General features: G+C 42.8%; 2 protein-coding genes across 2 annotated transcripts; both read left to right on the plus strand.

Moving 5' to 3' along the window:
* The first annotated feature begins 2,339 nt into the window (after positions 1-2,339).
* On the plus strand, positions 2,340-12,722 carry tmprss13a (transmembrane serine protease 13a). Its single transcript, XM_076036107.1, has 13 exons — positions 2,340-2,520; positions 5,568-5,739; positions 5,856-5,972; positions 6,588-6,758; positions 7,092-7,218; positions 7,435-7,530; positions 7,714-7,757; positions 9,002-9,164; positions 9,257-9,429; positions 9,660-9,758; positions 10,324-10,466; positions 10,550-10,702; positions 10,786-12,722. The coding sequence occupies exons 1-13, from the start codon at positions 2,503-2,505 to the stop codon at positions 10,798-10,800; spliced, it is 1,491 nt and encodes a 496-aa protein (XP_075892222.1). The 5' UTR covers positions 2,340-2,502; the 3' UTR covers positions 10,801-12,722.
* A 154-nt stretch (positions 12,723-12,876) lies between these two features.
* On the plus strand, positions 12,877-22,849 carry fxyd6 (FXYD domain containing ion transport regulator 6). Its single transcript, XM_076036108.1, has 8 exons — positions 12,877-13,051; positions 19,296-19,349; positions 19,731-19,754; positions 20,491-20,526; positions 20,635-20,709; positions 20,860-20,896; positions 20,985-21,034; positions 22,290-22,849. Exons 2-8 carry the CDS (start codon positions 19,301-19,303, stop codon positions 22,322-22,324), a joined length of 306 nt encoding a protein of 101 aa, XP_075892223.1. The 5' UTR covers positions 12,877-13,051; positions 19,296-19,300; the 3' UTR covers positions 22,325-22,849.
* The last annotated feature ends 1,845 nt before the right edge of the window (positions 22,850-24,694 follow it).

Genomic DNA, 24,694 nt, shown 5'->3' on the forward strand with positions numbered 1-24,694 from the left:
GGCTTTTTTTTTTTCCTGTTGCTTTTTGGTTTCTGTCTTGTGCGAGCAGTGGGAACTTCGCATGAGATGTGGGACTTTTTTTTTCTGCAGTGGGACTTCTCCTGTCACGTTTGGGGTCGGCAAAGGGCAGGCATCAACAAGCGGCCACGTTTTCACATAGATATATCTCCCTCTAGTTGTAGTATGAGGTGAGTGCATCTCTACTTTTAATGTCTTGTGACACTTAACTGCTGCTGGCATAATGTGTCTGTCGAAAATGTTCAAGCCCCTGTTGTTCAGACCTATTTCATGTGCGTTATGTTCCATTTGCACTGCATATTCATTTGTTGTGTGTCGGGGCTTCACAACTTTTTTTTTTTTCTCTAAATCACAGCACAGAGTTTTCAAAAAGGAAAATATGCCACAAAATGTCCTTTGCTATCTTTGCATATACGACATAGTGGCTGTGTGGCGTGAAGTGTTTACCTCAGTCTCCACAATGTCCGTTATTCACATATACCAGTTGTTTGTGGAAGCACACTTCCCATAAAATACACCGGGTGAACATTTTTTTTTAATGCACTTCCCTTTTATAATAACTAATAAATACATGTGGAAAAAGAACCGAAAATTGCCAAACAGATTGCATGTTGTTAATAGCAGTATTATGTGTTGACCGAGGTTGAGAACAAGCAGCAACATAGTGAAAACATGTAATATGGTTAAAAAGGAATGATTGAATGAATGTTGTATATTATTATTGCCACTTGGAAGGCATGATTGCATACAACCAACGTGCTTGTGGTTGCATCGTCAATCTCCTAAGAGAACCTTTCTGTTTGATGAAGGCACATGTTCGTCACACCATCTGTTTCATAATGTTCAGGTTTAAATGTGTTGGGGAAGGGGGAAGGAGAGGATGGCGGGGGGGGGGGGGGGGGGGGGGGGGCTCTAGGATTAGCCGATTAAAGCACCTTTACACTTAAGACACTATAGGAGATTGTTGTCGCTAAAAGTACTGCTGCTGTGCTACTGGGCGCTGGGCGATTCAAACCGACGAGATAACAGACATTGGATAAATACGTGTGAAACTTTCAGGGCGGACATATGAACTTTGGTCCGTAGTAAACAAGTAAAGTAAACAACATCAACACAAAGTCAGCACGTGAAAGAAACTAGAAGGAAGTTTCAGTCATTCGAGGTCAGGGTGTTGGAAAAAAAAAGTTCCTCAAACGATAAGCGAACATCGTCGTTGCAAAAGTTTAGCATGTGTTCACCTGGTGTTAAATGTTTTTTATTCAGGACCTATGCTACTCCCGTGTACACAGCACATCTGTGGTGGCGATACAACCGAACCGTAGCCTGCAGAGACTCACTGTAGCCTGCAATGATGTGATGAGACTCCTCCTCCGTGTCCCAGATGGCACAGTGCAAATCAGCTTTTTGTGAACGCTGGTGTTCCCACCTGTGGAGCCTTATTAAGGCAATTGAAAGAAGCAGCTTTAGATATATGTCTGGCCTCTGGAAACACTGGCATTTTAGCCTGACATTAATTTTTACTGTATGTCATTTATTGTATTGTACTTGATTTTATTTATTTTATCTATGGACCACTCTTGTGGAAACCGAGATACCTCTCCCGGTTTTGTGACAGCACCACCAAGTTTTTGCTTTTGTCTTCTTTTTTTTGTCCTCTGAGGCCGAACGTGGCAGGTTTTTTATAATTTTTTTTATTTTTTAATGTGAGAAAAAAATTCAACAGTTTTTGCTGCAGGCCATAACCAGAAGGCCAAGAATGCTGTTGGACGGTTCCATACCCGAGGCTTCTCGCGTCTAACAATGACTGGATTCCACAGTGTATTGTAGATCTGAAGATCTGGGAATAATCATTGTATGGAACCATGACTGGAGTTATTTGGGGACCGTTTAAAATCAAGTTTTGTATTTGTGGATTTTTGCATTTGCACACTAGTCGCCTCCTTTACTTCCTACCTTTGTTGACAGAGGAGTCTCTCACACAGCATTTCTTTACTCTTTACCTTGAACCCTTTTGTGATTTAAATTTTGCAAAGAGGGTATCATAAGTTAAAGTTTCACAAATCGTCTGCCTCTCTGGACATCAAGGACCCTTTGTCTCAGGGCCCCTGATGGCCATTTTGGTGTCATTTGAGCCATAGCAAAGCTTCCTTCTGAGAATGGAGGCCTGAAACCGGTCTGCCAGGTGCTTAACTGGTGCGCTGGGCGTGCCTGTCTCTGACTGAAGAAGAATGGACAGTTGAAGGAATGGTGGAGGAGGGAGGTGTTGGAGAGGGCAGGGTGGGGGCGGATCTACCTGTTGCTGCTCATGCGGGGGTCAGAGGCAAACACGGCAGAAAGGACTCAGTAAAACAAGCAAAGGTGCTCACTTTGGTACACAGTCACGCTGTGAGTGTTGCTGCGTGAACACGGACGCCCCTTACTGCTGAAAAGGCTCCACCCACCTGGTTTCACCTCCACTCTTCACTCTCAGCCTACCTACGTCCGATGGCAAACCCTGACCCAGTGAGTTCTTCTATTGTTTTCATCTCTTAACTTAAAAGTTTAATGTTTTTCTGTTTGTCTTCTGCTGTTCTGACTTCTAAGCCTTGTGGCTGTCAACGAATGGTCTATTTGTTTCTCTGTGTTAGTGCCATGACGTTTGATTGTTTTGTGAAGGTGTGTGCCTAAGAAGCTTGAGCAATCAGAAGCTTTTCGCTCTGTTCATTTGCTTAAAGATTGACTGCCAGTGACAATATGAAGAATGACATTGTCTTTTTGATAGCGAAGGCGTCACCAGACGGCTAAACAGTATATTGTAATGGACAATAAAAGAAGACACATTTCCTGAAAGAATTGAACTCAATTTCTTTCTAAAGTAAACGTATCACATGGCACATGGCTGAAAAGGCACGTAACTTTGGATGAATGTACCAACTTTCAGATGTTGACTCATCCCTGGATGCCAGCCTGGAGCTAAGTTTATAATTTTATTCAAAGACAAGCTGCTTTTCCACTTATCCAGAGTGAAACATGCAAAGCGAGCTATGATCATTTACAAGAGAGATGTTCAAATGTATTCTTTGAAAGTCAGATGAAGCCCTACAGCAGGGGTCACCAACGTGGTGGCCAGGTAGCCCCCAAGGACCTCATGAGTTGGCCGCAGACCCGTTCGAAAAATTGTACAGCTCGTTGAGCTGTGTCTAAAATTCAATTTTATCCAACCTTGTGAAGTCATTTTTGATAATTATTGAGAACTCATGAGCTTGATAAGTGTCTTCACATAGATAAGTATCATTAATAATAATATATAACTCAGAGAGTTTGTTATTTCAGGAGAAACTAGTACACTGGTAGCCCTTCATATGGCTCAGGACCCATGAAGTAGCTCTCAGTGCCAAAAAAGTTGGTGACCCCTTTGCTACAGAATGTTCTTAAGAGGTGAAGGAGCATGTTTGTGTACGGTTTGATTTGGAGCCTGAAACCTGGATAGACAACTGAGGTTCATGTGTCTTGGCACCTCTGTCAATGTATCTTTTCATATTTATTGAAATATTTACCTTCGAAAGGTCAGACATGAACCAGTCCTCCAGTCATTTTTTTTCTTTGTGTTGTCTGTGTTTTTCCACCATCATGAATTTTTCCATTATGGCAGCCTTTAGGCAAACTGTGCAAGATGATCCAATTACACTATGGTGGGAAATATGATAAACCCACCTCCCTACCTATTTCAGCTTGTCCACTTTGCTTCCAGTCAGACGTATGCTCCCTTCAGCCCCATTCTGAAAGTGGATCTGCCAACAATAGACGGGGCCTTATGAAACATCCCACTCTCAGCCTTTTCAGCGCCCCTTTGGCAAACATTTCTTTCTGGTCCAAGTTATGGCTTTAAGTGCTAGTTAATGTATCATAGCACTAATGAACAGCCAAAGCTGATGGCAGCAGCTATGTTGGCCTTTGGGTTGGATTTTGGGGACAAAGTTTAATGGCAGGTTTAAATTTGGGGAGATTCATCATGAAGGCTGCAACCAAGATCATTTTGACACATATGACTCTTTAACTGTGCTCAATAATTGATTTGCATTAGTCACATCAAACACAACAGAATCATATCATCAAAAACTATAGCAGACTTTTGAAAATTCCAGCCAGCTGATCCGACTAAGCACTTTCGTTTCACCTCTTTCCATTTCCCTTCTCCACAACATTGTTTCTTTGCATGCCAAAGGTTGGGTGACATCTTGAACAGGTGATTTGTCAGTGTACTGAAACCAGTCCAGTCACATAACTTTCTGCATCTTGGAATTTGTTTTTCCCTTTCACAGTAGTTCAGCTTTCTTAACCAGACACCACAGTACAGTCTGTCACCACGAGCTGATATCAAAATAGTTCAGCTTTTATAAGCTCTTACAAGCTAACAGTAGTTCTGTGCACTTTTACATGAAGAATCTAAAAGGCAGTGCAAGGAGGGGAGGGGCTTTAAAGATATGCAAATATTTTTTTAAACTTATTTCAGAAGGTTTCTATTTTAACTTTGGAAGTTCCCCTTCCTGTTCCAGGAATTAGGCACCTATGTATGAGGAAACATCTTCCTTACTTAATCATAATTGCGTTTAGAATACCCAAATATTTAAAATAAAACTTGTCAAGCTAATTTACTAATCTTTAAAAAAAAAAAGAAATTGATATTCAATCATTTATGTTGAATAATCGGTGAACTTTTACAGTATATCAGCAAAGTTTTTTGTCACCTGAGCAACAACCATGTTGAAGGATGTTAAGACTGAATAAGGAAGCAATTTCTTAAACGCCCTGAGTATCTGGTAGCTGTGACTCAGCCGCTCCAAACTCTTCATGGACTTTATCCCAATGGAAAAAAATCCATCCATCCATCCATCCATTTGCTATTATGTCTCATGCTGAATGGGTGCTCGAGTCTATTCCAGCTTTCACGCCCACATGTTTATGACAGGGCCACATAGAAAGGAAAAACGACCATTTACAGTTTTATGGGCTTTTTAGATTGCATTATGGCCCAATAACACAGTAAAAAAAACACGAAACCATCACTAAATCACCAAACATCAGCCCTCATTCTTGGTTGGACAAAAAGTTACAGTTCATCCATAAGTGACGTTCGATTTCAGCGCCTTTGAATAACCTTTATAAAAGAGAAGAAGAAATGAATCATCTTTGTAATTTGTTATTTTAAAACATGGACATCAGCACAGATCAACGCTTGCTGCATTGTCACTTTGTTTCCATAACGAGGCATTGGTTGCCACATAAAAGGTTGTTGTTCGTCATCGGATATAAGAATAGATTCAGGAATGTGTGACGCACTATAGGCTATATCTTGGCATTGGTACCATGAAGTTTTTTTTTTTTTCAATGCCTGTCTCTAATGTGTGTTCTAATCCTTCCTACACGCAACAAGTTTGGTTTCTATGGGTAAGAGATGACCGTTACAAAGGACTGTGCATGCCCATGCCCATGCCAGTCTTGCTATTGAGGGGGATCAGCCTCCAGAACAGATCAGATCACTGACCAGTGGTCTTTCCAACCCCACGCAGAACGACCTCCCTCCTCCCTACTCTGTCGCTGTGCACACTCAGCCCCCCCTCAAAAAGGACGAGGAGGTGGTGTACAATGTGCGCCCAGGCCTGAGCCCTGCCACCTATCCACATTACATACCACAGTACCCACCACACGTGGTTGTCCCCCAGACTGCACCGTCCAGCACAGGTGAGGGTTTCCGTAACGTGTCCACCACATACCTTTGCCGAAGAAATACCGTATGAATGCGTGTAAAGCAAAGGTAAAGCACTTATCCAAGACTGTGTGTATGTGTGTGTTAACAGCCTCGAACAGCAGCAGGAGAAGGAGAGGATGCTGCAAGAATAATGCCCAGTGTTACGGCAGCTCAGGAGGAATCTTCCTCCTGCTGGCTCTGCTGGCTCTGGCCATCTGGCTCGGAAGTAGGCTACACTGTGCCGGTTCACCCTGATAGCTAGACTGTGTCCTTTAACTGAAAAGCATTATTTGTAAGATTTTAAAAAAAAAAAAAAAGAAATAAGGACACCACCATCCTAGGTTGTAATTGTTGCTTCTCAGCCTTGTTGGACAATGAGAAAGAAGTCAAAAGTACCAGTCATTTAATAATGAGACGGGTATTGAAATTAGGTTTTGATTTTTCATTCACCATTTTCTCATTAATGGAAGAATTGGAATTGGAATGGGACATTACCAAGATCAGTAGCTCTCAATTATGATAAAAGCAGTGGGTAATTGTAAGTTTTTCTGCCCCGGTAATGAGAAAAGTAAAGTTAAATTCTCCTTTTTGTTGTTAGTGACACGTCAATGCAAAGGGCACATGATTTATTTAAAACAGGGGTTATGTTAGCGGACTTGCAATGTTAGTTTCATTTTTTTATGTTGGCGAGACACTACTTTTCAATCAATTCAATCATTGTTGGAAATGTGCAAATACGCTGGAAGGAGTTTTACGTATTTATTTTTAGTTGCTCATTCAAAACATCCGGCTGATGACTAATCACCTGCGCCTAACGCTGCCAACTCTTCCGTGCTAACAGTTCGGTTTGGCGCCCGCCGGCCATATGGCAACTACATTCCCGACGATGACGACGCGTATGATCCCACGTATTCTGAACCCTATGTGCCAAGGGAAGACATCTGCCCGGACAACCCGGTGTTCTGCGACGCTGCGATGGACTGCCAACTGGGCAGCGACGAGACGAACTGCGGTGAGGAGGAGGAGGAGGCGCAGGCACCGAACAAAAACACAAAACACTGGAAGAAATGCAGGCAAAAATCAATCGTAGATGGACGGTGGTGAATCCTCTGCACCTCCAACCATTCGGAGCATGCAATGCTTTTGAGAACAATAATCACAAAGTTTCCACTTCAGCGGACGGCACGTAATTGCATTTCACATGAACCCATTGCGGAGTCGACTTTTTGCTGTAATTATTTGTCGCGGCGCGGACGAAGACACTGCATTACTGTCGCGCAGATTTAAGCCTATCTAGGTGATGAGACGCCATCTAAGTGCTCCTCTTCGTCCTCTCATCCCCCAGTGAGGTTCGCGAGTGACGGCCGTCTGCAAGTCAGGGCCGCCGCCGACGGCCGCTTCCTGCCAGTGTGCAACAAGGGGTGGCTCCAGAGCCACGCGGACCAGACGTGTGCTCAGCTGGGATTCAGAAAGTAGGAGATCACATCACTACCACTCCATGTCATTTTGGTTTAAAAAAAAAAATAAAAAATTACTCACTGACCCTCAGAGCTGAACTAGTTTTGATAAAAATGCAGACACATGTGTTCCAGGACAAGGATATGTCTCTGTTGTGCTTTTGCATTGTTGTGACAAAATGTTCTTTGGCTGCAAAAGTTTATGTCTGCACCTCTTTTTCCTTACCACAGGGCCTTTTCCACCACAGCCATTCAGTCCCAGGACTCCACTGCCTTGACACTGACAGGGAATTCCTCTGCCTTTGTCCAGGGTCTGGTGAGCACCAGGTATGCTGCATCCTGAGCTAGTGCTCCTTTTAGTTTGGTGTCAACGTGACAGTCTAACATTATTTATAATCCAATGAAAATTATATTACTGCCTTATTCTGCTATAAAGGCCGCATAAACGTGACCAACGGTTTGCGATATGTTGTTCATCTTGTTGCCTCTCCTCACTGTTGCGTCACGCAGCTCCACCTGTCAAGACCGAGAGAGAGTGTCCCTGCAGTGCGTTGGTAAGGAGCCTCCATCTGTTCCCGTGTCACAAGCGCTTGCACAACACCTCCATCCTACACCAACCGCAGTGAACAAACCGCCCCTGCGCCTGCAGTTTTTTATTGCCGTGCTGCAGAGCCAATTGTAACGGGGTTATGGGCGACAAAAGACAACAGAGGGCCGTGTTTATCACGTTGCGGCAGGAACAGGGGGACCTCGGGCAGTTGAATGTAACCTGCCTCATACATTTTGGTCACAGAGAGCCGTCATGCCTCTTGGTGCAGACAATACATTAGAGATGATTACTGTGTATGACGTACAACAGTGCAATGTCCCCAATTTTTTGGTTGAAGTACAACACTGAAATAATGGCTTAGTATATATATATATTTTCAATAGACAAAACCAATGTAGAGTACTAGCAGAGCACTGCCGCCTCACAATAAGAAGGTTGTGGGTTCGACTCCGGGCCTGGGGCCTTTCTGTGTGGAGTTTGAATGTTCTCCCTGTGTATGCGTGGCTTCTCTCCAGGTTCTCCACCTTCTTCCCACAGTCCAAAAACATGCATGTGAGGTGAATTGGAAACTCTAAATTGTTCGTAGATGTGTATGTGAGTGTCTGTGTTTGTCTCCCTGTGATGAACTGGCGACTTGTCCAGGGTGTCACCCTGCCTTCGCCCTATGACAGCTGGGATAGGCTCCACCTGACCCCCAGACCAAACGCTCAGGAATAAGTGCTATTGAAAATGGATGGATTAATGGATTAAATGACTGAGACCAGTTTATGAACACGTCTTTGTCACCTTTACAGTTTTAATCTTGACTTGGGTCAAATTCAGGAAGATTTCACCCATATTTGACACTCCTGACATAGTATCCATCAAACTTCTGGGTAGAATCACATTACCTGTTCAATTGAGGGTGTAGGTGTAGATTAAGTTGACTTCAAAGTAATTTATTAACCTTAAACAACCGTGTACACGTGAGAGAGCATTGCCTTCCTTGTCCTAGTCATTGATAAATAATTGTTTACTGGTTGTTTTCTTCCTGGTTTTCTTCCTGGTTCATCGAATCCAAATACACCTTAATGACTCAGCACACCTTGATTGAGAATATTCCATTTATATATTTTTTTATGTCTCTGGGGATATATCAGCTAATAAAAAAGCACTTACCCATGAGTCTGTGTGTGTGTGTGTGTGTGCCACTCTGTGTGTGTGCTAGTTGTTTTTGAACGTCATTCTCACACTGACTCCCGTTTCTAGACTGTGGGCGGCAGCAGTCGACATCCCGGATCATCGGGGGTACGGAGGCGAAGTTGGGTCAGTGGCCTTGGCAGTTGTCGCTCCACTTCAGAGGTTCTCATATTTGTGGGGGAGTCTTGATCTCTCCTGATTTTGTGCTAACTGCAGCCCATTGCTTTCCAAGGTGACAAACGGAAAACTCCATTTGAGATTTTTTTTATTTTTACATTGTCTGTCTCATTTGCTTCAACCATGTGGTTATTTTTTGTTTTGCAGTAACCAACATCTGGTGCCGGGAAACTGGCAGGTGTACAGTGGCGTGGTATCTCTAAGCTCTTTACCTGAACCTTACCTGGTCGAAAGGATTGTCTTGCATGAGAACTACGACACCCAGACGAATGACCGAGACGTGGCTCTGCTCAAACTTAGAAATCCAGTTGATTTCGATGGTCAGTTGCGTGTTCGTCTTATTCTCAAATTTCTATCGTCAGTTCCAACCCGAAAACCTTGATAACCTGACCCAGTTATGACATGTTGTGGAAAACAATTGAGCCTGAGTTCTGCTTTTAGTCTTTGTTTGGATACTGGCCCTCACTGTAATCTGATTTACCCAACCCAGTGTGTGTGTATGAGCCTGGATGACTGCAGTGATAAATCATTATGTCCTTTTGCGTTGCAGAGAACGTTCAACCTGCTTGTCTGCCGGCCTTTGACCAGAGATTTCGTGTAGGCACCGCATGCTGGACATCTGGTTTTGGCACCACGGATGAAAACAATCGTAAGCTAAAGAACAAAAAATTCTATTAAATAAATAAATAAATAAATAAATAAACAACTCTAGCCATGAAAACTGTAAAACAGTTTATGTCCTGTTTTACAAATACTGACATGTTGTGCTCTTTATGGTGTAGTGAGTGGAGACTCATACGGTTCCGAACCTTATCTTACTCATTGTTCATTCAACAATTGTCCTCTTACGACCTGAGAAAATAAGCTTTTGTTCATGTGAACTGATTTGGTCGCCTCGAAGCACCGTGACCCACTTGATATGATGTCAAGCCAATCTTAGCAGAGATAAAAAAAAATGTATTCCCTTACTGCGCTTGTTTACTCGGCTAGTTGTCCAACCACATGACAACGACTCCTGTTGATCTCAAAATGGCCTAGGTCAGCAGTAAGGTTCAATTTTAGGAAACACAATGAGATCATCGTTGTCCATCAGGCAAGCTGAGAAAAATGGAACGTGTCTGTTTAGACCTAGACAAAGCAGAACATCATCTACGTATACCTTTCTCTAATTTTTTGGGGCAAAAAAGAAAAATCACATCCTCTCTCCAATGCAGCCAGGGTCTCTGACACACTGATGGAGGTGACGGTGGATATCATCGGCGACACAACGTGTAACAGCCCCGCAGTGTACAACGGCGCCGTCACCAGGAACATGCTCTGTGCCGGACACCTGAGCGGAGGCCGGGACTCGTGTCAGGTGAGTCGGCCAGATGAGCCGACAACTGAGGTTGTGCGTGCGTTTCAGCAGCACACTTGTAACGTGTGCATGGCATCTCTCAGGGCGACAGTGGCGGCCCCTTGGTGTGTCAGAGTGAGGACCGCTGGTACCTGGCGGGCATCACCAGCTGGGGTTCTGGCTGTGCCCAGGAAAACAAGCCTGGAGTTTATACCAGAGTGGCTAGACTTCTTCCCTGGATCTACAGCACTATGCAGGTGAGTCCAGCTGACCCTTTGCACACTTTTCCACCTCGCTGCTGCCGCCGCCACCGCCCTAACTCTCCCTTCGCCTTTTGCAGAGAGAAAAACCTTGATGTCCCTTCGTCCGCTGCCGGTGGTCCAGCCATCCAGCCTCCCTTGTTGAGCCCTGCACTATGAAGTCTTCTGGCAGAGATGAATTGGGTTCACAGGTTTTACTGTGATGATTGTTGGCCAGATTATGGCCAGACAGAAACAAGGCTTTTGGTGGCACCTGCAGGCCATGATGAAAAGGAGGTTCTGCCTCTTTGGTCTGCATCATCTGTTGTCTAATCACCTCAACCTGCATCCTTACGGTGCTTTCACGCCTGGAACAATTAGGGACATTGTTCCAAGACAAAGAAGCAATTCCCCTCTATTGGTTTGGTTCATTTGGACCTGAATTAACCCAACAGTTATGGTCTTTACAGACAGATAATTTCCAACAAACATCATGGAATTGCGCGTTTTCCCTGGCAATTAACTTTGTATCAAAATTACTCAGACTGACACTATATTGGAAGTTTTTCAGCAGAAAACTTTTCTACAGAAATTACTGTACAGGCAGCAATCACGATGAGTCATCCTTTTTCTCCAGCGCTGATGAAGCTCTTCACCCTTCTCCTGGCCAAAAAGAAGAGGTGATTATGGGTTAATCGCGTTCCTCAAGCCAGTTTCGCCTCTTCATACAAGAGCTCTGATTATGTCACAATCAGTTCCGTACATGGTTTCAGATGTCAGTGGAACAATACGAGGACCTTTTGTAAATCGTTACACTATGAGGATGGCAGTTATATGATCCAAAGAAAATAAAAACCGTCAAAATTAATCACACGGAAAATAAAGATGCATCCGGTGTGTAACGGAAATTTCTAGGCTCTGGAACCAAACAACCAAACTGAGGTCGCCTACAAGGGGCCGTCAGTTAATTTGCAAAGAACAAAAACCAGTTGAACGACAACAGAACAAACAGCCAAAGTGTGTGCTGCCTGGTAGCTGTTACCAGAGGATCACTTGTCAGCATGACTTGATATTTTGAACGCATGTTAATAAGAATGACTGAGTCAAAGAGAGAAGCATCCGTAGCCCATCTCTTTGATTGATTCATCCATCCATCCACAATTTCTGTGAATTTTACTCTCGTCACGGGCCATGCCCAACGTCTGAATCATGTGTTCAACTGCCCAAATCCAAATTTAGGTATTCCGCTTCCTCTGCGCCATATTACCCTGCTCCTCTTCTTCCCGCTATTGTTGTCTATGCCCTTCTTGCAAATGCGAAGTAGCAGTCCTCGACAACTTGGCAGCGCTGCGCAAACACAGTAGCAAACACAATGGAATGCAACTGCACAGTACATGCAATCCAATTTGGCACGTCTGTTCCAGAACAAAGCAATCAGTCCAGGCGTGAAAGCACCTTTAAACTTGTGAATAATTGCACTGACGTCAGTCACTTACGTTCTAAATTTGCCGTTCGTTCACGGTGGGTTGCGCGTCTCCGTCACACAGCATGTTTACCAATGTCTGAAACAAACTCTAAAGACAGCTGTCCCCTCTCTTCTAATTGTTTTGTGCCAACAAGACTGTGATCTGACGAATCATCATCCGAGAATTGAAAATGATCTCTGACTGTAGAGGTGTGTTTATTTTATTTTTTCTTTTGCTCAGGGACACATCTCAGGCTTTTTCAAGAGGCATATTTTGTTTTACATATTGAAGTATAGAGGGCACTTTATGTTTGTTTGTTTTTTCTTTGTGAAGGAATAGGGTTGACTTTCTCTCAACCCAGAACTGGCACTCTGTCTGCACACCTCGGAACCCCCAAATAGCGCTCCCCTTTATGCTCATGCTGTGAAATTTTTCTGAAGTTGTTCTTGCGCTTGTTTACCAATTGGTGTGTGCTCTTGATGTGCAATTTATTTGAAGAATGTTTCCACGCCGGGTGTGAAGTATAATGACAGTGTATTGAAATAAATGACTAAAAACAACAACAACAGCAATTGACTGTGCATCGATAAATCCAGCAAGGAAGACACTCCCTGTGGTGGAGCTGCCACAGCGCTGGTGGTCGATGATGGGTGTGTTTGTGAGTGTGTTTGAACGTATGAGAGAGAGGAGAGGGAGGGAGAGAGAGAGAGAGAGAGGAGGGGGCGGTAGTGAGGGTTCAACGCACTGAGCAGACAGTCACCTCAGGAGTCTGTCCATCAGGTGTGCGTTTTTTTCCCCAGGACTAGTAGACTTTGCACATATTGAGCAGATGCGAAGATCTGGAACTAAATCCTTGTGAGAAAGGTCGATTGACTTCAGTTTGTTGCCGGAGACACAAGAGGTAAGCGATCAGCTTGCACATTTGCTTGTGGTTATTTTGTCACTGTTATTCTAATTATTATTATTTTTTATTATTATTATTATTATTTTGTATTGAGCGTTTCCAATGCAACTATTTTCGAGCACTTTCAAGCAAACTCACGGGACCATGAAAATTTAGAAGAGATTTTCACAATGTCAAAGTTTGTAATATTTCTTTACCTTTTTGTTACATGACAAGGGGGAGCATCAAATTCCAACGACGTTACTCTTTTTTTTTTTTTTTTTTTTTTTTACAGTATGTCAGAGTCAGGGTGTGTCTACAGGCGCTGATCACTTTAACCATCAGTGGATGCGCTTCGGCAAAACATTATTTTCTATTGTTTTAAATGAAGAACTGATTACCGCCTCAAAACGGAACGTGACCGGTTCCGTAACGTGGACGATGAGACAAACAACAGGTCGTGCGTGATGCGAGGCTCCGTCCGACGATCCACAGGTTGAAGGGCGGAGGGATGCTCGCGCGCGCGTTCCTGTCACGAACTGAGGTGCGCGGCGGCGCGAGTTGTTTATCGTGAGTCAGCCGGCGATAAATAAATAATAGCTGGCAGAGGCCAGTGCCAGGCCGTCACGGCTTTAATGTTGCGTGCAGCGCGTGCAGCGCGTGCACTCCTCACACTGCCTGATCAATGTCTGATAGCGTGGGGGGGGGGGGGTAGATGCACGCGCGAACGGATGTTTGGCGATCGGTCTGCGATTCGGATCGACTGCTTCCTGCGCGCGCCACACCCTGAGCTGTTCTTCATCTGAGATGTAAGATTTGATTTAAGCCCATTATTTGGAGATGGTCACCATGGTTACCGTGGACCGACGCACACTGTTGCTGTCATCGTGATGTAACCACACAATCATGGTGGATGTATGGGGACGGCACTTATTTATTTATTTTTCTTCTTCTTCTTCTTCTTCTTCTTCCCTCTTTCACACCGTTATGGAGTCCTGCGATGTGACCCATTTAGCTGCCCTACATTCCCCCTTTTATCTGTGCTGGGGGGGGGGGAGAAAATGTCAGAAATATGCGAAGGGATTCAACAAGGGCAAGTTGACTCGCTTTATGGAGCGTCGGTCCTATTCCGTTACTCTTTTTTTCTTTTTTTTCTTTTTTTTTTCAAGCCTGACCCTTTGCCTCTGGAACCGAGTCACACATAGTAGACATCTACCCTGGAATTTCTCCTCAGCAGGGGTGCAGCTATCAATTTTGGGCCCCATGGCCAGGTTATTGGTTTGGGACCCCCTTCTACAAAGCCTATTAAAAGCTTTATCCACTGGGTGACCGCTTGGCCCACAGAGTCGTACAACGGCACCCCAGGTCTTAAGTAAGCAGATGTGCCATGTTTTATTTTTTTTAATTTCTTTTTTGCTAGAGATTCAACAAGCCATCCTATTGGCATCCTTTTAACATTGAGATTAAATACCAGCTGGTACCAATAGCTGCTGATTAGCGAAACAGCAACCAGGACATTGTTGTACGACTCGTTTGTGGTTTTCTTGTAGAAAAGGACCAAGATCCAAACTGCTAAACTAACACAATAGCTGGTGCACTCTCAAGATCTTGCTGTTGTCAGAGATCCGCAAGACATTCTCTGAAATATCCTAAACCCCTGTGAAACCTATATTAGAGATTTGGCGTTGCGATGCTTCACAGTTGAATGGCATGTTTGTGTCACTGTGACCTGAAGCTTCACTCACGCATTTCCCAGGCAGTGTGATGTCACAAATATCAGACGAGCCAATCATTGGTTTTGGCATTTTAGTATTTCTGGATCATCTGATTGCCTTCATCTGCTTTGTCTTTGTAATGCAGAATTCACACTGCAAAATGATTTCCGACAACCATAAAATTCATAAATGAATTCCCTCAAACAGTACAACTCGTGTCTCTTCTGCTTGGTCCACTTTAAAACGGCATGTACTTATGGGAAGTTCAGTAAATTAGCCCTTTGTGATGTCACAAAAGGTATCAATGCCTCCCTGATAACTGACAATACCCTCAGATGTATTTATTCCACATTCGGTTTTGTTTTGTCACCTTCCAGACATGTGACCAAGTGTTTTTTGAAGAAATGTGATTTTTTTTTATATAAAGTATAACATTTAAGACCGCGTGATTGTCACACAACAGGCTGCTCTGTCCTTTCGACTGCAGCGCCATATGTATGTCTCCCACCCTGTACTCCGCCAGCCAGATTACGTCTGCGTCTTTCTGCTTGTCTCTCTCTTCCCATCTGTCTTTCATCCCGCCTCTTCTTCAGTGTAACAGCAGGCTGCCTCCTCGCTCACCAATATCTCGACATCTAAACAGGTTACATTGCCACCGCCTGTTGCTTTATTGTCCTCGGTCTTTAGACAAAGGACAATGGCAGCCCGCTCATTTCAATGGACTTACTTACCCGTGGTGTACGCCAAAAGTTTTTGGCTTCATGGTCACATCTGCATTATGCGGCCCATAGAGCGTTGCGCAGTAGTGTCACTTCCTATCATATCTCTGCGACGCATGCGATGCATCGGAACGCATCAGCCAATCAGAATGAGCCGAGACGACCGTGACGTCACGTTGGGGAAAAAACTTTTTTCAGGGAAATTCCTGGCCATTGTGAATTTTTCAGAAAGATTTATTATGAAAAGGTCAGCGCTACCTGGTACCCGTTTTACAGGAATTTATATTTGTATTTCAGTCTATGGAAAAATGCTTTTTGGGTGTAGTACGTCCAGTGGCCACTGTAAAAAAAAAAATAAAAAAAAAAATAGCAGCATCACTGTTTTGCCAGTCTGGTATTTAGTTCTCGTAATACATCCATGACAGGAAATTCAGTGTTTCTGGACAGCTTTCCAGGGTTACAGGGTTACAGTTTTTCAGGCAGCTGAAAAGTCAATAAAAGCTGAGGTGGATAGTGTCACATGACATGACTGCTACCCACTAATGGTTGAAAAAAAAAAAAACAACCTCCAGAGCAGAATCCGATTACATCCAGTTAGTGTGATTCAATATTCAATACAGAATCATAAAACATTGGACCAAAAGATGTTCAAGTGGGTGTGCTGTCGTTGCAGCTCGTATGACACTCATTTATTTACACAACATATTCATCCCATTTTCTGATCTTTATTTTTCATCCTCGGCTCCGGGCAACAAAGACGTGTTTCTATTAACCTGAGAGTGGTAACAGTGGGCCCTTTGTGACATCAAAAACGACTGATTTCTTTTCACAAGCGCTTTAGCGTACATTTTCTGAAACATGGACCAAACAGTAGAAGTAGGTTAAGCATATTGCACTATTCACTCTTCATTTCTACTGATCAATAGAGCATTAACAAAAATATATAAAAAATAGATTTCACATTCAGCACATATTGTATGTGTATATTACCCCAGTCATTCAACTAGATGTCTTTTAGGCAGCTATTGGAGGGGGGGGGCCTGGGAACTTCAAATGTTGCTATATTTACTTAGTGGGTTAACCGTAAACCTAACCCTGTAAATCAAGATAAAAGTTAGAGATACACACAGGTTCTGATAGAGAGCCTGGCCTCTGACTCCTCATCCTTTGCCCTCTAGCTGAGGTGTTGTGCTGCAAATGGAGCAGTTTTTGCACTTGAGCTTTAAGTCTGACTGATAGCTTGGCTTCCTATCCGCGGACTATATTTGTCATCCTCCAGAGTAGATGGAGGTTGTCTAAAGAGCCACTTAACCCTGAGCACATCCCTTCATATCTGTCTTTTAGCGAGGAGGAGACACAAGGGGGCATCGTGCCGCTCTCTGTCTACCGGCTCAGGCTCTCCATTAGCCTGATACTGACTGCCCAATCCTGCAGGAGAGCGCCTGCACGCACACGCACACCCTAGGTTTGAAATTACTTCCTTCTCTGAATGACCACAACTTCTCTAATTTTTGAACTTATTTTTTATTTCTCAGTGGTTGAAAGCACATCTTCTTTTACACAATACCTCTATTTTAGTTTCTAATATCTTACCAAACACAACAACAGATTTTTGTTTTAGCAACACTCAAACAAGATTAAAATCAAAAGAAAGAAGAGGAAGTAGTGTCAATAAACCATGCGAGCAACCGTGTTGTGCAATGATTTAGGTTGAAATAAACACATGATACTATATCCATCCTTCTTTTTTTTTTTTTTAAATCATCCACAGCTACAGGTCACTCTAAGAGAGACAGGCGTGGGCAAACTACGGCCAGAGGGCCATGTGCTTTTTAATCTGGGCCACCGGACTTGAAGTAATTATTAATAGTAAGTAAGTCATAAAATAGCTGTATTTCATCCATTTTTTCAGTGTTTAAAGTGTCATTTCAATAAAGAGCTAGCGAGCTTTGTGCTTTTTCAGTTGGCATGAAAGCACATTTTCTGCTTATCTCATGATGTATTTTTTTCTCCTATGAGGTGGCTCACCAAAACACTCCATCCAGCTGCTCCTGCTCCGTCCCCCTGTCGAATTTTAGAACCCATTGTGGCCTCACCAGTCAAAAAGTTTGCCCACCCCTGGTCTAAGAGAAGCCACACAGACACAGAGAGAACACGTTGGAAGCATGGTGCCACTGCAATATTGTGCGTAACAATAACAAAATAAGCATGCAACACATTTGAAGGCATTTGTCTTGGAACTGAGTGGAATCTTACATTCTTTCCTCTGTGCCTGAAACAGCTTAATGACTGTTATTGTGAAAAAGATGCTAGGATGCTGCTGACGTACCTTCAAAAGGGGATTGCCAGGTCTGGGTTGAGCTTAATTTGTCACACAGACTTTTAAACTTTCAGTGAAAAACAAAAACATATAGAACTAAAAGGAATCCCTTTTAACTAAGAGATTATCCCTTTATTTATGTTTATTTAAAAAAATGAATTTGTTGTGTCTTATAATAATCAGAAGAAGATATAAGCACACAGTTGTCATCTTGTGGCACATTATTTCATAACTGGCCCAGTTAACATTGCCCGTTAGATCTATATGGTGGCCCACACATCAAAAAAATGGAGCATCAACACATGAAGTCATGCGCAGGCCGGACTGACTGTACCTCAGCTAATGACTATAATGGACTCCGCTGATTTAAGTGCACTATTTCCCCCATCCCTGCTATTGATGAGGGCAGACTCCCAGCCAGATGGGTGGATGGACATAAATGGACCCAGTCGATCAAACAACCAGTTAGGGGGATGGATGGACATAAATAAGGGCGTAAGCAGACTGCTGGGCAGCCAGGTGGCATCTGGCCACCTGAGTCAAAAGAGGCTTTCGGACACTCTTGATATGGTGAATCAAATAGTCCCTGTTTGGTTACTATTTTTTATCATCACTGCGAATGTGTGACTGGCGGGGAACTTTTCCACATTAGTGCTTCAAAGTGCTTTGTAATGCTCAAAGCTTTCATTTCCCTGAAAAACCGTACAAAAATGACAAAAGTGTTTCAAAGCTGCTGCAGATACAGCAAGGGACATTTTAAACACTTACGTTATGACTTCTGAACTTCTGAAGCCTTTATTAAGTCACATGCATAAGTTTTCTCACTTTTTGAAAACTGAAATTGCAAACTTTTTGAGGGATTCATACTAGTCATTAGGATTCATCTGTTGGAAACAATTAATCTCCAAATGGAAAAGCAATATTTGGGGATTTTGAGGTTTGTCTCAGCTCTGGTCTGGAGGATTGACTCACTGGATGTGAAGGTTCTCAATATAAATTAGCAGGGCAAGATAAACAGAGAGGAATTCTGGTAAAAGAATGTTATGCACACACGCGCGTGCGCGCGCGCACACACACACACACACACACACACACACACGAATAGATGCATGCAAAACTGGGCCAAGGTTGTGTGATGTCCACAGGGAGGGCAGGATAAATCCCTGATAGGAAAAGGGAGCATGTAGGCAGCTGTGAACACAGACAGCAATACAGGGTTCAAATGATGTCATTAAGTTTTTGTTCCCTCTATCTGCTATGTTGTTTAGATGTGGCGACACTTCTACACGCGTGCTTTTATGTCTGTTTGGGGATAGAAATGTGTGTCGTAGCCCGGGAGGTGTTCAGCAAGCTGCCAGCCAGCATGTGTCTGATGTGACCGTTTACCTAGCAAATACATTCTGAGCCTACGGGTGAGAAAAAAAAAGAGGATTCTCTCCTCTTTGTTGCATTTTTCATTTCTTTGGGGCTCTTTCATACTCTTTCTCATCCTCCCTCTGTGTCAACAGTTGCCATGGAAACTATGTTTTTCCTCTTCTCTTCACTCCTGGTATGTGTGGCTGGTAAGTGCAGACGCGCGCACGCAAACACACACTCACACTTGCACATTCAGAGGATACATTCTGTGGGGAGGGCAGAGGTGCCAGTTGAGAATGCGCTCACTGGGTGTGCACTCATAGCAAAACAGCAATTACTGCTTTGGGGATTTGCCTGTGATTCAGCATGTTGAGTGGCTCTGTGTGTGTGTGTGTGTGTGTGTGTGTGTGTGTGTGAGGTCTCTCAAAGTGTGCAATTAAATGTGAGACACGTATGACAGGCTCACACTGTCACACATTGGTCACAGATAGATAGCTAGCTAGCTAGCTCGCTAGATAGATAGATAGATAGATAGATAGATAGATAATGGTCTCTCTAACTATTTTCCTCTCTCCACTGTCTCCCAGCTGTGTCAGACCCCAGTGCACAGGGTGAGTACATTTAATGTGATATCTAATGGAATTCCGACCTCAGTACCAACAGCCGCGATTCAGGGTTCACTGGCGTTGAGTCCATTTGGTCCAAATGGAACACACAGCAAGTGTGGACTGCGCTCAGCTGACAATATGTTTTCGCAGAATGAAATGGAGTGTCTGGTAGCAATGGGAGATGATGATGCATCCCAGCATGTGTTTTTCTCAGCTGGAACACGAATTCCAGAAATATTCAATCCCGTAAAATGCATGCAGTACCACTGTTATGGTTACATGCAATGCATGTATGTATATATGTATACATATTATATTTTATGTATGTATATATATATATATATATATATATATATATACATATATATATATATATATATATATATATATATATATATATATATATATATATATGTATATATATATATACATATATATACATGTATATATATATATATATATATATATATATATAAATATACATTTATATATATATATATATATATATATATAAATATATATATATATATATATTTATATATATATATATATATATATATATATATGTATATATATATATATATATATATATATATATATATATATATATATATACACATATTATTACAATGTTTTTGTAATTTCAGTCTATCTCTCATGAGATTATGACGTGATCACACGTGTCTTCAAGTAACAGTAAAATGTCACTTATCCTGTTTTGTTTGGGTTTCTTTTTAAGATGGCGAAAAGAAGGAAGAAAACCCATTTGTTTATGGTGAGTTTTCATGGATCATCTTCAGTCTTCAGCTCATTGTCACCTTACAGAGCATTAACTCCTGCATTTTTCATTCCTGCACTGCATTGAAATGAAATTCTTCCCCAGACTACGAGAGCCTGAGGATTGGTGGACTGGCACTCGCTGTGGTCCTCTTCACACTGGGCATCCTTCTCATTCTCAGTAAGATCCCCACCGCATCTGTCTGTCTGCCTGTCTGTCTGAGTCTCTGTGTTACTTTGTTAAACTCACAATTGCTCAGCTGTGAAATTACATCAGACTGGACATCAAATAGTTCTGGTCGATGCAGCCAATGACTTCTAATGTTTCCAGGTCGAAGATGCCGCTGCAGTATTAACAAGAAGCAAAGGTAAACACCGTTTGGCTGTGAGAGCTTTTTTTTTTTTTATCCCCAGGAGGTTCATTTGGTAGTGACAACCTACGGTGTCTCTTCTCAGGTCCGCTGGAGATGAGGAGAAGCAGGAGGAGAACCTCATTGTTTCCACAGGTAAGCTGCTGTTTGCAAACACTATCAGACACATCTGGAAAACGTAGACGAGGCACCAACATTCTAACAAACAATAAAATGAGAATGCATTAGCAGGAACGCCTTTTTATTTCTGGAATATGGCTCCAAAAATATGCTTCTCCTGCTCTCAGAGTCTCAGGGGTTGCTGATGCCAATCCCAGCTGTCTTTGTCAATTACACCCTGGACAAATCGCATTCAAAATTTGCACATTTATTTCCTTCTCCTAGACTGCTCGTTCTTTAACAGAACTGCCAAGGCATCATAAAAAAACAAGAAAACAAAAGTAAAATGCAAAAGCGAAGTTGCCCCCCCCCAAAAAAAGAAATATTTTTTGAGATTTTTTTTTAGAATTATCGATTAAGAAGCACAATTTGATTCTGTAAACATTACAAAATGTAATAATATCAATACACCATCATTAAAAAATGTTAGATATAAAACTAGAAAGATGATAGAACATGTTTTGTCTGACTTTCCCTCAAGGGTGTCTCATAAGTGACTTTTTCCACTTTCCAAGCCGCTTCACTCACTGAGCCTGAATAAAGCACAAAAGCCACCTGGCAAAACCTTGAGCAGAAAGTAATTTATTGCAGAGAACAACCAGACCTTCCCCTCCCTTAGCCTGAAGGCATCCAGATATTAGGATCAGTTTGAAAATTAAACTAGAACACAGCAACCAAGCATTTCGTCTCCAAACAATGTTCTTTACTTCAAACTGAACTATACTACTACTAATAGTCATAATCATAACAATAACTATAATAATAATGAGTAATTCCATGGCATTTAGAAAGATGGAATGTTTTTGGAAACCATTGAAACTATTTTCTGTGTAATGTCAAGATGTATTCTTACTGATTCATCATCCTTCCATTTCTAATCAATGTTTAACCTGCATTCAGGTCATGTTTAAACTGTGGGGGAAATTCAACATAACTCCTGAAAACAAGTGTCCTGATCCTATAATAAGCGCAGTTGACCACATCAGCAGGTTTAACCCAAAAATGTACAGTTCTTCCAAAACCAATCGTTCTAGAGATTGCGATGATTGCGATGATAGCGAGTGTGATTGTCACAGTCAAACTAGTGGATCAAAACGGGACAAATGGGGATATAATGCACATATTCACCAGCCCTTGACTGAACTGTCAAAACACACAGAGAGCAGAGTTGTGGGGGAAACATTCGAGTCGTGTTGCCAGACGCTTCCCTGATTTATCTTTCCCCTCTCAGCGACAGCGGCTGCAGAGACGACTGCAGACAACTGAAGCAGCACCGCCGGAGGCCCGGCCGGGGCGACCCGCCCTGTGTGTGCGTGCGTGTGTGTGACACTGACCTTCTACATCAGCGTTGATTGCAACAGTAATGGCTTGTACGGCTGGGGGTGGGTGGGGGGGATATGCGTTTCGATGTGTAACTTGTACAGAAATCTTGTGCGCCCTGAAGACCAACCTTTAGCCTGTTCTACCCCGTGCCAGTCCTTCAGTGCTCTCGTCGGTTCCTGTGCCTTTCTGTGACTCTCTCTCTCTCTCTCTCTCTCTCTCTCTCTCCCGCTCTCTCTCTCTCCCCCGCTGTCTCTCTCTTTATCTCACACTATGGTTCCTCATGAGTGTAGCACCTTGCGACGTACGATTGTCTCTGAAAAAGCCCAGGGCAAGGTTTTAATGTTGTGTTACTGTCCGATGTTTTGTATTCCTATTTATTGCCCTTTAGGTTCTAGACTCTGTTGTTGATGTTTATTTTGTCAGTCAGCTGTCCGGCAAAAAATAAAGAAATAAACACACAAAAAAAAACCAACCTTTGTCACATTTGAACTAGACATATATTCACGAGTACTGTAAACGTTTATAAATACATATACAATAGGCATATATATATATGTATATATATATATATATATATATATATATATATATACATATATATATATATATATATATATATATATATATATTGTTAAATATCCTTTATGTCTGCGTTCAGGTCAGGTTTGTGTTGCGTTCTTCTGTTTTCTGTGCCGTGTGATTGAGTGACAAGCCTTATATAAGACAATCTCAACGACTCCACAGCTGTGCCACAGGGCATCGGAATGACTTGCAGGGACCAGCACGAGCTCCTCCACTGCGGGAGGCTCTGGCAGACTGCTGCCTCTGTAGCTGTGGTGGGAGCTCGCGCATCAGCTGTCTCACTGCCTCCTCCTCGGCGTCACCGTCGCTGGCTCCGCCGGGATTATCTCGTCCGCAGCCGACTATCATTTAGTTCCAACACACATTCTCACAAGTGCTCGGGAAAAACCGTCCAGGTCGTGTTCTGAACCGTCTCTGTGTTTTGTCGATCAGGTTTAGCTGTCAGGCTTTTAAAGGCCAGAAGTCACAGATTTTTTTTTTGGGGACATTTTTAATGTGCAGTACTAAAGTGATTGTAGCCTTATGTACGTTATGTTAAAGTGCAAGAAAAGGCGAGGGGGTGAAAAAAACACTGCTGGCTGTGAGTTTCCTGTTTCCGGTTTACCGGTGTTCCTTCTATACTGACACACCATGTTCATTCTATGCATGAGGCCTTGTTGTGTAGCAACCTGCTGTGCTTTTGCCATAAATAAACAATAAAGTCTGTCTGACTTCAAGTATCTTTACATCCGTTGTGTTTCTAATATTAGTAATTTCAGGCACCTTGCAGTGGTATTTGTGATTAATCTGCTAATTTCTGTCCTCCAGTCCAGTCAAGGTTGTCAAGGCTCTGAAATCGCCGCCGGTGATTATTGCTCCGTGACTCCAAAGGTTGGCTGATACACCGTCTTTAACTGCGTCGGGAACAAACTCCACTGCTTAAGATTGTGAATATGTAACTGAGCTGCTGGCATGAAACATGGCTTTTGGGGCGTGTCAAAGGGGGGGTTTGGTAGCAAGGTGGGGGGTCCGGGGGTGGAACTGTGGGAGGGAGTTTGGTTAGCAGCGTCCCACTGCACGGAAGCCTCACACACACAAACTTGGACAGAGGCGATACGGAGCCTTCAGCAGCTCAGGTGAGTCTTTGTTCGCTTTTGCCTAAAAGAAACAAACCATTAGAATCAATCAGTTCTGTGCATTTTAGAGGCCTGGAATTGTACCCAAAGTAACAACTCCAATTATTAGGACTAAATTGTACACGTCTGTTAGAAATGCGGAAGTGCTTAGTTGTGCATTTCATGAAATGACTTCTTGCGAAAAATGAATAGCACTTTTGTGGTGATTTTTTATTTTTTTGCGTGAATGAGGCGAGAATATAACCGGGATTCACACTCACCTCGTGGGTGTCACAAAAGTGGGTTTTGAGGACAGACAGCAAAGTGTTTTCAGGGCTCTTCTTCGTTCCCTGCACTCCCAAGACAACTAGCAGTAGTGATAAACTGCTGTACTTCAAGGGTAATGTGTTTTTTTTTTTTTTTTAATTCCCAGCCAGAATCAGTGTGTCTCAGTCGAGCGTTATCAGGGCACGCATCAGCACAGCTACTCTTTCTTCACCCTCATATATTACCTGGCTCACATTGTGCAAGGTTCAAGGTTAATGAATACAGGAGCTGTAATATAGTAATAAGTAACTCTTGAGTATGCCCTTGGTGGTGAATGGTAAGGGGCACACACACACACACACACACACAC

Source organism: Nelusetta ayraudi, unplaced genomic scaffold, assembly GCF_046127955.1.
Source record: "Nelusetta ayraudi isolate G7.1 ecotype Tasmania unplaced genomic scaffold, CSIRO-AGI_Nayr_v1 ptg000048l, whole genome shotgun sequence".
NCBI lineage: Eukaryota > Metazoa > Chordata > Actinopteri > Tetraodontiformes > Monacanthidae > Nelusetta > Nelusetta ayraudi.

Bases quoted from the DNA above. Each gene is read 5' to 3' on its own strand.
- fxyd6 (XM_076036108.1), top strand. From the start codon at position 19,301: ATGGAAACTATGTTTTTCCTCTTCTCTTCACTCCTGGTATGTGTGGCT. The intron at 19,755-20,490 runs GTGAGTACATTT...TTTCTTTTTAAG, and splicing joins GTCAGACCCCAGTGCACAGG to ATGGCGAAAAGAAGGAAGAA. The intron at 21,035-22,289 runs GTAAGCTGCTGT...TTCCCCTCTCAG, and splicing joins GAACCTCATTGTTTCCACAG to CGACAGCGGCTGCAGAGACG.
- tmprss13a (XM_076036107.1), top strand. The intron at 5,973-6,587 runs GTAGGCTACACT...CCGTGCTAACAG, and splicing joins TCTGGCCATCTGGCTCGGAA to TTCGGTTTGGCGCCCGCCGG. The intron at 7,531-7,713 runs GTATGCTGCATC...TGCGTCACGCAG, and splicing joins CAGGGTCTGGTGAGCACCAG to CTCCACCTGTCAAGACCGAG.